Source organism: Buteo buteo, chromosome 1, assembly GCF_964188355.1.
Source record: "Buteo buteo chromosome 1, bButBut1.hap1.1, whole genome shotgun sequence".
Classification (NCBI taxonomy): Eukaryota; Metazoa; Chordata; class Aves; order Accipitriformes; family Accipitridae; genus Buteo; species Buteo buteo.
Genome location: NC_134171.1, coordinates 26,171,616 through 26,184,612, shown reverse-complemented (window position 1 = coordinate 26,184,612; position 12,997 = coordinate 26,171,616). Strand labels below are relative to the sequence as shown.

General features: G+C 36.0%; 1 protein-coding gene across 1 annotated transcript in view; it reads right to left on the bottom strand.

Moving 5' to 3' along the window:
• The window catches only part of UBE2K (ubiquitin conjugating enzyme E2 K), a 48,240-nt gene that overhangs the window by 7,072 nt on the left and 28,171 nt on the right, over positions 1 to 12,997 (bottom strand). Inside the window, exons 4-5 of the mRNA XM_075024687.1 lie at positions 11,961 to 12,043; positions 2,190 to 2,289 (exon numbers count right to left, since the gene is read on the bottom strand). Of these exons, the coding sequence (XP_074880788.1) occupies positions 2,190 to 2,289; positions 11,961 to 12,043 (183 nt within the window). The remainder of the gene's footprint in view (positions 1 to 2,189; positions 2,290 to 11,960; positions 12,044 to 12,997) is intronic.

Below are 12,997 nucleotides of genomic sequence, written 5' to 3'. Positions count from 1 at the left end.
GCAAAGGATTAGTCATAACTGCATAACTGCATTTTATTCAGAACTAGCTTTCAGTGTTCTATAAATAAAATTCCTTTACTTAGGTATCTGTAAATAATCTAGCTTTTCACTGAATTGAGAAAAGCCTAAGGCACCTTTTACTGATGTCTCTATAACAGGAATCTGAGGCAGTTAATGTTGCTGTACTTAAAAAAACAGCAACTAGTTGAAGTAGCTTTGACACCAGACAGCTGGTGTCTCAAAATACTACCATTATTCAAACAGGATTTCTCCCTGTGTTCTCCCTGGGATTCAGCTCAAGAGTTTGTAGGGCACTGCCATTTATCTGGACAGCTTAGTAGTCTAACACATAGTTTAGTAAAGTAACATAATGAAAAATGAATGTGGAGGGTAACTAATTCCTGGTGAATTTTTGTTTTGGAAGAAAAAAAACAAAACCAACAAAAACCACCACCACCAAACAAACTAAGAAAGACACTGCCACCAAATAAAACACAGGAAGGAAGTGGGTGGTTACCGCCACATCTCTCAAAGATGTTATAATCACTTTCTACTTACATACACATGCTTGTAACTAAAGGCCAAACCCCAGTATAGTTTTCATGCAGGTACTTGCAAGGAACAGGAGAAACTGAATCCTCCCTGTATCAGCCATGTCACAGTCCCACTGGACACATCCCCACAAGCACCTGAGAGGCAGGCTGGAAAATTGCTCTTCAGAATCTAGGAAGTCTCATGAAGTTTTTTGCCTGAGAAAAAACTCTTTCCAGCTCAAATGCTTCTACGAGACTGTTACAATTCCCACATGAAAATCTACCCCCGGGGCCAGAACAGGAAACACTACTTTTATTCTTTGTAAAAAAGGAAAAAGTGGTTTTGTTTAATAAAGACAGAGTGTGACAGCAAGGGCATGCATCTGGCAAGAAAAAACGGTGCAGGGACATGCCTGGTGGCCTTGCTGGCCTTTACAACAATTCTCCCTGCATAGAGCAATTCAGTCTGACAGAACTGTTCGGGGATGTTTGTTCAAAGCAGCCTCACAGTATTGCAGAATCCCACAAGAAAGCCTTCTGTACTTACTCCTGAGTATATTAGTAGCAAACAGCTCTCCCTCACCCAGTAGTGCACTGGGCTACCTCTGATCTCCATGTTTCCCTCCAAATCCTGACAGGTTTGATAAGCAGTTTATCTATCACCCTACAGAGATTTTGAGAGGGAAGGAGTGCACACTTTGCCACCCTATCCCGGAGGGTCCTGACTTACAGGAGATATAGATGCTGGAAGAGCCTTCTACTTGCTTTGTCTTTTGTTACTGAAATACACCCTTACTACCCGTCAGTGGGGAAGCCAAGCCTTCTCTTTCTCCTCCTCTCTCTCTCCCCAGAGTAAAAAGGAAAACAACACGCACATACTTGGGACTTTGCTGAAAATTGTCAGACTATTAAGTTATGGAATGACTGTTCCTATCTTTCATCAACACTTTAAATAGAACCATGTCGGTCCTGGTATGGCATAAGATCCAATTGACATTTTATTGTTATTACTTTTTATAAGTTACTACTACTGTCTGAAAAGTAAAAAACCCTGCCGATTACAGAATTCTACTGATACCAATTCAACCAGTGATTAAAATATTTATCCCAAGTACTTGCAAAGGTAAAATACACAGGATGCTTCATTCAGATAAATTACTCCTCAGGATTAAATGCAACAGTAATTTATCTAAAGTCACTATTCATACAATTTTGACATGAAACAAATACAATGCTCAACAATATTCATATTAATCTGGAAGAGAAGCTACACACCAAGCCAAATCCAATGAACACCACCAAGTTAAAACACATTTTAAACCAATACAACATTGTTTTTCTTATACTAGAAGCCTTTGATTTTAAAAGGCAAGTTATACTGGAATTCATTTTACTATGCTGTTACCTTCTGACATTTCTGACAAGCTAAATAAGAAACAAAACTAACAAAATAAACCTCCTGACACTGTAAAATAACTGCTGCTTACTCTGGAATCCAAAGAGTAGAGAGCACAAAACACCATAGTAATTCACTTAGTATATGGCAATTTTCCAATAAATTCTTTAAAATCTTTATCTCCCCCAAGGTTTGGGACCTAATCTGAGTTAGCAAGGTTACAAAAGTGTTACAAATTTACAGTCAACTGAGTATCTTACCTGGTTTGCCACTACTGCATCTTGTGGATCATCTGGTTCTGCAGCTGCCAACAACGCTTGCAGCGATAACAACACTGTTCTTAGAGTCATTGCTGCTGCCCTAAAATTAAAAATTTGAAAATGACTATACCAAATCCCACACCTGTACTCATCTTTGCTGCTGCACTAGTATAACAGATGATATAAGAGACACATACAGATTGTAAGTCTAAGAATTATAATATTAAACTGCTGCAGCTTATAGGTATTAGAATACCATTCAATATATATTTAAAAAGGGTTTTAAATGTGGACTTTCTTAGTAACAATGCTTTCTTAAGCCTTTGGAAAATACAGTCCTTGACTGACCTACACATTTGACCATGCCCACTTAACAGAATTCATTTCATCTGGGGAAAAAAAAAAAAAAAAAAAAAAAAAGCAGTCAATTTGACATTTGTGTCGTCCTTCCTTACTACCAGTAACAGCACCTTGCATAAGGTCTAGGTACTGAACTGGTAGCCCATGTGTGCTCCCTCTGCTGGCACTCTTCATAGTGAAATAGCATATACAGAAATAGTGACCTATATTTCAAACACTTGTAACAGATAAGGAATTTTATACATTAGATATCTTTTGCATTGCATCAGTTTTAATATGACATTTTTCAATAAAATTTAACAATTTACGTAGCAAATTACTACCATAATAATAAAAAGGTTTGGCTAGTACAGAATGTGCAATTGAAAATATTATCTCAGCTTCCTCTCATTTCAACCCGACATGACTGTCAGAAGCAGGAAAACATTTTGTAGTCATGATGGTGCTTTAAAGTCACTCTTTTGCCCCTGTAGAAAAACCCTGTTGAAGGTAGCATAGTTCTAGAGTTGGAACTTCTAAGGTTCTAAGTTCTCATCATTTATCCTGTTCTCAAAGTATATTTAGAATACTGATTTCAATAATTTAGTAAGGAAAACCAAGTATGTTTATAGAAGTCAATAAACACTCAGAAAAGTAGAAGTATGAAATTGTTACACACTGTAAGTCTGGAAAGTTGTAACATTTAAAATATACAGTTTAATTAGATTTTGATCATGAATACCATCTCTGATCTACTATTTCAGCTGGCACACACTGGAAACCAAATAAGGAACCCACAGAATCTTTGACATTTCAGTATTTCAGATTATTTGAAGAGTTAAGTAGACTTTTAATTGTTGTGGTAAAGGCACAGACAGATGTTCAAGCCAACACACAAAAATGCTTACTCTGCTTAAGTACTAGTAGAAAGGTAAGCAGGGAGAATGTGACATCTTAGATTTGAGCAAAATGGTTATAGCACACGAGATGCCAGAGGAAAGTTGTGAAACACAGGCATCCAATTTCTTATCAACAAACTGCTCAATTTTCAATCAACAGAAAATAGTTTCTTCTTTTCAGAAGACTGGAAGTAAATCCAGAGTGTCTGTTAGAGTGCATGGGGAAGAGTTTGACCTGATGGTCCAGAATCAAAAGGAAACAGTCTGCAAGTTTATTTCCAGTCTCAGATTTCAGGAATTTATGTATTTTCCAGCACTGAGGCACTCATTGAGGTACTCTAGCAGAGTGTACTGATGAAGAGAGAACAGGTGCTGGTAAAACGTCAGAGCTACATTTGTGACACATGAATGTTATATTCCTAGATGCTCACATTTACAGCTTTCCTGCTATGTCACTAACCATCCAAATACAGCATTCTTCCTTAATTGTTTCTAATTCTAGAAGATTTTTCCTAGAAACTTACTTTTTTTTAGCTTGATAATCACCACTGAGCTTTCATAGTGCAGTGTTGTACATCAAAATGCAAGTGAGAAACATCCCAAGCGACAGAGATTTTAATTAGCACATATTGTCTCATTCCAACTGCCACATCAGCTTGAAGTCCCTCAAGCTGAACTTTGCAGACTTACATCTTCAAAAAACCCTCATGCTTTTAGATCTGAATTCTGTCAAATCACAAAACCTTCACAACATATAAGCCTCCTTTTCCAAACCTATTCCTTCTTAACTAAACATTTTTTTTCTTTAGAATTTCAGATTCTCTTCCAGTTAAATTTAAGTATTTCAGGTTCCAAGCTGAATGCTTCTTCCAAGCCAAAGAATGTTTCTTTAACAAAGCTGGAGATTAACTAGTAAGATTATATTTAATAAGATAAAGAACACCTAGTTACTGAAACATCCCCAGTTGCGTGATGAGAGCCTAGCTAACATAGTAAACTGAACAGTACAAAAAAGCATCATTTTTCCACACCTAAATCACACATACAAAAACCTCACTGAAAGAACATAGAAATATTTTTGCTTTACATGTACTTATGCTATTTCACTCTTATAATTTCCTGTTCTTTGTGATCTCTACTGGTTTATACTGTCTTGAAATTAATCTATTTAATGTATGCATTGACGACGTAAGTCACAGTGGTATCTGCTAATATTAAATAAATGCAATGCAACATGTTTATTATTCCAGCATTCTGTGACACCTAAATGCCAGGTCTTTCAGGCCTTACTATGCTCAAATGAATTTACCCATTTTTATTTTTATGCAGTGAATTTCAGGAACTACCACATCCACCACACGCTATAAAACCTAAAGTCCTTTTTCCCACTTAAGTGATTTTATTAGTTTTAATGACAGACTTCAAAAACATGAAATATCTATGAACTGTAACTGATGGTGTAGTTACTTTCACCAAATAAAAGCTGTTCTGCACTTTCCTTTACAGAAATCCTTCTACTTCAGAGACATCTGAAAATACTGCCATTATTTAAAGTAGAGAAAATGACATGAAAGGGGTCGCGGCCACTTGTGCCGCTTTTACATGCAATTTACTTCCATTTACACTGTACCTTCTAAAAGTGGAAAATATACCTTGGGGAGCAGGGAGCATTACTAAGGACCAAAAGTGCCATGGATGTCTAGAACACAAGTTCTGTGCTGGCTCCAGCTGTCTCTGGCTTTCAAGACTGCTAGGCCCTTTCAGTCCCTGTTCATCTGTTATGTTTGTACATTTTTATATAAAGCATACTGGGACTTGAACTTCTGTTCTGACATTCCAATTTCAAAATGAGTAATAAAAATAAATACCTCATCCATTTGGATATACAGATGGCTATATGCTCAGAGAACTCAAACTCTAAAATAATAATAAGTTTATAGACAAGACTAGTTAAGCCACATATGTAAAAAGGTTTAAAAATGTAGTTTACAACTTATTTTCAAGCCTCACATCTCAAAATGACTTTCACATCTCATGCATAATAAGACAAAGTCTTCATTGGACGCAAATGTTTAAAGAAGAAGTATCCTTAAATCATAAAAGAAAACCTGTTACAGCTTCAGCTACTGTTTATATTAAAAAAAGAAAATCAAAGTTTGTGATTAAAGGTAAAGAAAATCTGACATACTTCATGTAACTATTGTATGCTCATGTAACATTTTCTACTTTTAAGACACCAATTAGCTTTCCTGATCAAAGAAAGTAAAAAAGTCTTGTTATTTTCTAAGTAGCTTAGTCTTAATTTTTCAGACATAAATTAAGATTCCCAGAAGAAACTGGAAGGACAGCTAAAAATAGATTTTCATTTCCCCAAGTACCTTAAAAAGGTCTTCTTCCTTCCCATTACCTTCTTTTGGGAGAATAAAGTGAATGGAAATGACTGCCCAGAACTACATTTACAGACACTAGTAAGGCAGGACCTGTTCCTCACCAGCAAAGAGCAAAAACAATTCTCACCATCAATTGTGGAGGAAAATCTATGCTGATAGGGGCACAAATTGAAAAAACCCAACATACACCCCCCACATGACATGCCCACAAGCTAGAGAAGAATGTGTTACAAAAAAAGTTGTATTTCTCTTAAAATGAACTTCCAGTGGAAAGATATATGTCTTCTGCATTTTCAGGTGCTCCTCAAGGGTTTATTTTTCCAGAATAGAATCCTGAAAAAAAAAGATTTCCAACCCTTCTTATATTTGAGGTTTATTTCTAGGTGTGGATTTATGCATATCTCATGGAGTTCAAGCAATTCCCTTTGGTAACTCAAGCTAGCTGCCTGCTTGGGGTTTTAAGTTTTTTCTCTCCTCCTTGCCAAAGGCAAGGTTTTTTATCATTCCTGACAGACTTCTGTCTAATCTGTTCTTAACTGGAGCTTCACAAGTTTCTTGGAAAATCTATTTCAATGCTTCACCATGCTTGATATTCTGCATGCTAAAATGGCTTTCCAATCTTTCATTGTAGGTCGTATTTGCTTAGACCATCATTCTTGCTACTTTACTCTGGATTTTTCCTATGGTTCCCATCTTTCTTGGAATACAACACTCAAAGTGGGTACATTACTCCGATGGAAGTCTGACCAATCATAAATAAAAAGCAGGCAGCTTATATCATGAGTTTTGCAGGTAAAACTTCCTACATCCCAGCATCCTAATCACCTTGCACATGACATTACATTGCCTTTGTCCCATGACATTACTGGCTCCTGTTTTCTCCTAAAGTTTACAATAACCCTTGACTCCCACCCCCATCCCAAAATGCTGCTTAACTACTATGCAGGCATGCAAGTTTGACATCTACAAAATGGGAGGAAAGGCCAGTAACATCTACCAGTGAGCTGCAAAGAGGTCACTACAGGGAAGCACTGTCCCTCTGAGAATGTCAGACTAAAAGCCTCCACTCCGGACATCCTAACCAAAAAACAGGCTTTCTATTGGCATTACAGTTGTTAAACACCAAGGGAAACCTGGAGTGAATCAGAACAAAGAAAGCTGATATATATTTTATTCAATTAAACTTTTTTTTTTTTAGGTAATATCTTGGGGCATTTCCATTAAAAAAACGAACGCCCCTAGTTTGGGTGAATATAGTGCTAACATAAAAAAGCATGGCAAGCCAGTTGTGCCCAGCATGCCTGAGGTAGGAAATCTCTTACCTTTCGATGAGCTGTAAGAGTCCTAAGAGGATTACAAAACACTGCCAGTTTTAATTCTTCATTTTTAAAGGCTAAGTAATTTTCCATTTAGGAAGTTTTTACTTGTGTTCTATATATTCCTCTCCAGAAACAATCTCTCTAGTTACTCCAAGAGGTAACCCAGCAGAACAACAGGAACAGCTGTAGCCAGCAGATTGCTGCTCCACTCTGTCAACCAAACATGGCTACTGGGAACAATTTGTTTTTATTTATTTATTTTTATTTAAAAAAAATAATCTGCAATATTTATTCCATTTGTGAAATAACTAAGCTTGTTAATCTAAGAGAAAAGCTCTGGGAACTTGTACCAAGGGCTTATGGAATCTGGAAGGAGGGAGGAAATGAATAAGGCCTTTGAGTGGAAGCCCATTGTATAGTCACTATTTACAGGAGAAATACAAGACTGGGCACCCATTAGGGAAAGAAATAAAAGAGAATAATAGAACAGCTTTGACATAGTGCAGAGGGGTGAAAAACAGCCAGCTTGCTGAAGAGTTCCCTCAAACAATGTTAATATTCTCTGCATTTTTCTCAAAGCTTTAAAGAGGCTCAGTGCTCCGCAAAACCCAGCAGTTTTAGATGCCCAAGAAGATGATGACTACAAGCTGGCTGTTGCTTATGTTATCTATTAAAATTGTATTCTCTCTTATAATAATGATTTCTGCATCTCAACTAAAACTGAAGTGTGAATCCTCCAGTACAGCCACTATGAAAAAAAATTATTATTCTTTTTTATTTTGACAGTCAAAACCACAACAGCCAAGAGTTTTTTGTAGCCAAACATACAGCCACAACACATTTGCTCAATAATCACTGCTCGAGGGATTTATGCAGAACAGCTTTCAAGTAATTCAGTTCTCAGGTTTCAATGAACAGTATTAGATTCATTTTATATTTAAGAATAAAATTTTGAGACAGAATACTAGCCTGGAAGATAAATATAGGCTACAGTAAGTGAAACCACATAACAAAAGTCGTATCAGATCAGTATAAACAGTATTCCTTCTACAAAGTCATATCCCTATTTTAATTCTACCAGCAAACAGTAGCTGTTTTGCAAACAAACTAGCATAAACATGATGAAAATCCACATCTGCCAAGAATTTCAGCATCAAGCATATACTGTGGAGAAAGAATTTCATTAAACTCATAAAAAAAAAAAATCATTTAAAGACATTACTTAGCAAACTGATAAAACCTCCTGCCAATATGCAGAACAATATCTCAACTATGTTCATTAGAATAGAAAATCATTATCATGGGATGGGTAAGTAGGGAAGACACTTTTTTTTAAAATATACAAACACATTAAAATCTTTGTATTTGTATTCACCATATATGAGTATTTTATCATTTATTAACTCTAAGAAATCCTAAGTCCCACAGGCCCAAATTCTGTCCTTCAGATCCCACTGACCTCACTGAAATTCCAATGCATATCTGTGTTTTTAAGACTTACATTTAAACACAGCAACAAGAGCAGCATTATTCAGTTAAGAACATTACAAGTCAATGAAGTGACACTTCAGAAACAGAGCTTGTTACTAAAAGATTTGACAAGAGAGACTGTAAAACTAAATATATTTTCTAGAACACAGCCATTAGAATATTTCAGAATTGCATTTGTCCCATTTAGCTTTGAATACCTGGTGAAATCCATTAAATTATCAAGGTTGGGGAGGTGTTGCTTGGGGTTTTTTTGTTTGTTTGCTTTCTAATGAAGCTATCATTTTATTCAAACCATTGTTCAACCTACATGTGCAGAAAACTTAAACATGGTGACACTGGCATTTCCCAGTTTAAACAACTAAAACAGCATATACTGAAGAACAATAAACAACTTATTTAAACAATATTAACCATTCATATGGCTTAGGAAGTTTTAGGAAGCTACACAGAAAAAAGTGTTATCTATCACAATACTGAAATCCTTCAACACAAAAGGATGGCAGTAGCCACAAGCTTCCTCTTCTCCAAAGGACCAGAGGCTTTGAAAAGCACTTCAACAATGCTTAAGTGATTTTCATTTACCATTTTATGATTAAAAAAACAAACAAAACTTACAAAGAGCACCACTAGAAAATGAAGGGATCACTACATTAAGAATTATTTGAAAAGGAATTATAGTATATAGGAAGCCTCTGTCCACCACCACCACCAAGTTCTGTGAAATTCTTTCCTTAGTGCTTCCAGATGAAGACAGTGTTTCAAAGGAAGAGTTTAACAGTATGTAAGTGGCATAATACTGATGCTCCATGTGCCAGCCAGTTTAAATACACAGAAGGCAAGTTCTTGTTCCAATACTCCTATTTTCTATACATCTTGGTGAAGGAAGGTATTAATGGTTTTTTTCGTCAGCCAGAACTAAGACACAGATTAAGTTATCTGTGCAAGACCTAACTTTCAAAGATTACAAGAACAGAAGTCAAATCTCCTCTCCTGTTCTTCCCTTCCAAATCTCCATTGCTGTTGTTGTTGTCAAAACCAAGTTGAAGGTCATGATTTCTTTAGGTCTTTGTTGCCTTTTGGTATTTTATATTTTTTAGCTTGATCAGCCACTGAAAAGGCCAGAAACTTTCATCTTAAAGCTATTAACTGCTTAACTCTTAAAGCGGCAGTTTTGGGATGTGACTGAATTTTGTGAGACTGTTCCAAGTCACAATGTTTGGCAATGCTGAAAGACAACAGAAGACCTGTCCCAGGGCTGGAAACCAAAATGCGGTCTGCTGAATCCCAGTCCATTCCTACAGAAGCAAGATCACCCATCCTTCTCCACAGAAAATACTAATTAGGGAATATATTAAAGTAATACGAAGATAACAAGAAAATGTTAAAAAAAGCAGCTATTAAATTACTTTGGTTTTAATTCAGAATGCAATAAATAAGCATGACTTCTGCTAGGGACTGTCTTTCCTCAAAGCTTCTAGGGGAAAATGCTAGATAAGTATTGTTTTTGAGAAACGTGATGTTTAGAGGCTTCAGTACGGAAAGATTATCCTTGAAGACACTTGTTAAAAACCACAGACCTTGATACTATGAGTAAAGCAACTAGACAGTGCATAAAACAGTACCAAAAGATGGAAGAAAAAAAACAAAACCCAAGCTTAAAAACTTTGGATAAATTCTTCCCAGGAGAGTGCTAATGACACTGGGATGCACGTCCATGTTACGTACCCTTGCTACCAGAAATAAAGAGTTTTTGCCTTCCCGTATCCTCACGACCTAAGCCTTGTCCCGAGTGAAATAAACCTGCTCTCCCAGCTAGGCTTATGTGCTCTAGTTCAAATCATGAAGTGATCCCCGTTAAAAACACCCTCCAAATTTTGTTTTGCCAAAAAACCCAAACAACCCAAAACCAAACAAACAAAAATTTAAAAAAAAAATAAAAAAATCCCAACACAAACCAACCAGCCAACCTCATGCCCATTCACTAATCTGGTTTAGAGTATGATCTCTCAGGAAACTGTACTTGCACAGAGTCATTAACATCCAATATAATTGTAGGGTGGTATGAATAACTAGGTGCAGGTACGAAAGTGCACTAGCTTTACTGATAGAAAAATTATACCATGTACCACAGTATGTATGTTGAAAGATTCCACTGCCTGAAAGAATATCAAGTGCTTTGAGACTGTAAGAAAAAAATAAGCAGTTCCAGAAATGAACAAGACAATAACTTATGATTATTATGATTTCATTTTAGTAATTTACACTATCCTGTGCCACATGATTTGCATAATCTTCTCATTCTGTAAAAGATGAATACACTGGATATGTCACCTGCAAGACCTCAATTCAAGCTTCCTGCTCTAGAGTTTCTCTTTCAAACCCAAGTGATGTCTGCTTGGCCAATAGCAGTCTTGATGAAGTTGTTGAATTTACAAGCATTTGAAGCTTGTATGGATTAGACATTATTTGCTGGGGAATTAGAGTCTTACTTTTGGGGCAAACATGGAGGAAAATAACAAAGATGAATTCCATTCATGTTAGATACCATGTCTACCATACAATTGGTGCAAATGATCTTCAAACCACATGAAAAGTTATCACTTGGAAAAACAAATCAACAATGAGTTCAGCTGTTAATAGTTTGACACTTACAGGTTTATTCCACAGATTTTTGGCTATTAAAACTTTTACAGTAACATTAAGTAATCAAAAGTCAGGAACTGGCCAGCCACTAAAAGGCAAATGGCAGAGGTGCAAATCAAGTTTTAACAGTGATAACTATGAGACAAAATCAGTATGGTCAGTCTATTCTCCCTTTCCTATTGTTGACCTGTTACCTTCTATACTCCCAGACTCACTTCATACATTGTTTTAGTTCTGTCAGAACCATTTTTTTATTTGGAAGCAGAAGTCAAGAATCAGAATAAAGATAAACACTTGGGTTTTTTTCTGCTTATACCTCAGGAGGCTGAAAGGACAAAATTCAGGAGGCAATAGATAGCATTTATTAAATGGAAAAGAACTAAATAAATAAAAAAATTAACTTCTACAAAAACACCCAAAACATCAACAACTAACTGTTCACTCTAACCCCAGTGTAAAAATTTTTTGAAAAGCTCTCTATGCATATAATATCTTCTTAATACTTCCCAAAATTACCACCCAATCATTTCATTTGCACCTTTTCAACTCAAAATACTATACTGTAATATCGTAAGTTTTAAGGACATCTCAAATTACAAATGCAAAGTGAAAAGCAACATGAGCTGTTGCCTCCTATTGAGGACACTGGTATATTTGATTTTGCACATTTAAATCCATACAGAATCTTACCATTGATCTTTCAGAATATCCAAACAAATGGCCCCAGTGACTGAGCTAATATTAGGATGCCATATTTTGGTGATAAACCGCACCTAGAAGACAAGACAATTTTTGAAAACAAAAATGGTTATTAAATGCAGTATATTACATAAACATTTAAAATGCACCATTTCTAATAATATTTTAAAGAAATACTAATTTAGGAAGTATCAAGCTAAAATACAGAACTAAGATATTTGACACCACTTATTTCAGGAGGCTTCAAGTTTGCAAGGCCATTTGTTAGACAGTGTCTTACTTTACTCAAGGACAGACTACTGCCTGTTTGAGGACACCAAGCTCATCCCTAACTGCTTTTCCATACACTGTATGCACGTACATCCCTGCATCACACAACCATTTAGAAATATCCTCCAGCAGTACCAGTGTTTTGATATAAGCAGATGGTCAAATACAGACTTAAAGCTTCCAACATTGTAAATGCTAGAAAGTCCACTTTTAATAAACTGAACCAAGTCCCTGAACTCTTAACATAGGCATTGGATCTCACTGTTCAGCTAAATTGTTAGTAGCTACAGAAGCATTATAAAAATTTCCTTGGTGGATACTACTACTTCTACAACTATGCAGTCTCACTACCCATACGCAGAAAGCTTTTCAACAAACCAAAACCTAACTAGATTACAATTATTTTTCTTTGCTGTTGAAAGGATCTAGTACCAACATTCATGCCTTGATCAAGTCCCTATTTTTACACTAAAGCATATTCACACTCACAAAGCATAAACAAAATCAGTTTGGTTTTGTTTTTTTTTAAAAGACACTGAGAAAGTTAAAAGCAGCATTTTCTTTTACAAGTCTGAAAACCCAAAGCTGTCCTCTGAAAGGAATATATGCATGCCTTTAGAAACTTCTCCTTCATTCTCTTCAAACCCCTTATTTCAGGTTGCACTTTAACTGCCTTCTAGTGACTTTGACCTGTCTCTCTGTTTCTCATCTCTACCTCCTCATCCCAAACTCCTGGCAAACATTTTACATATAGCAGC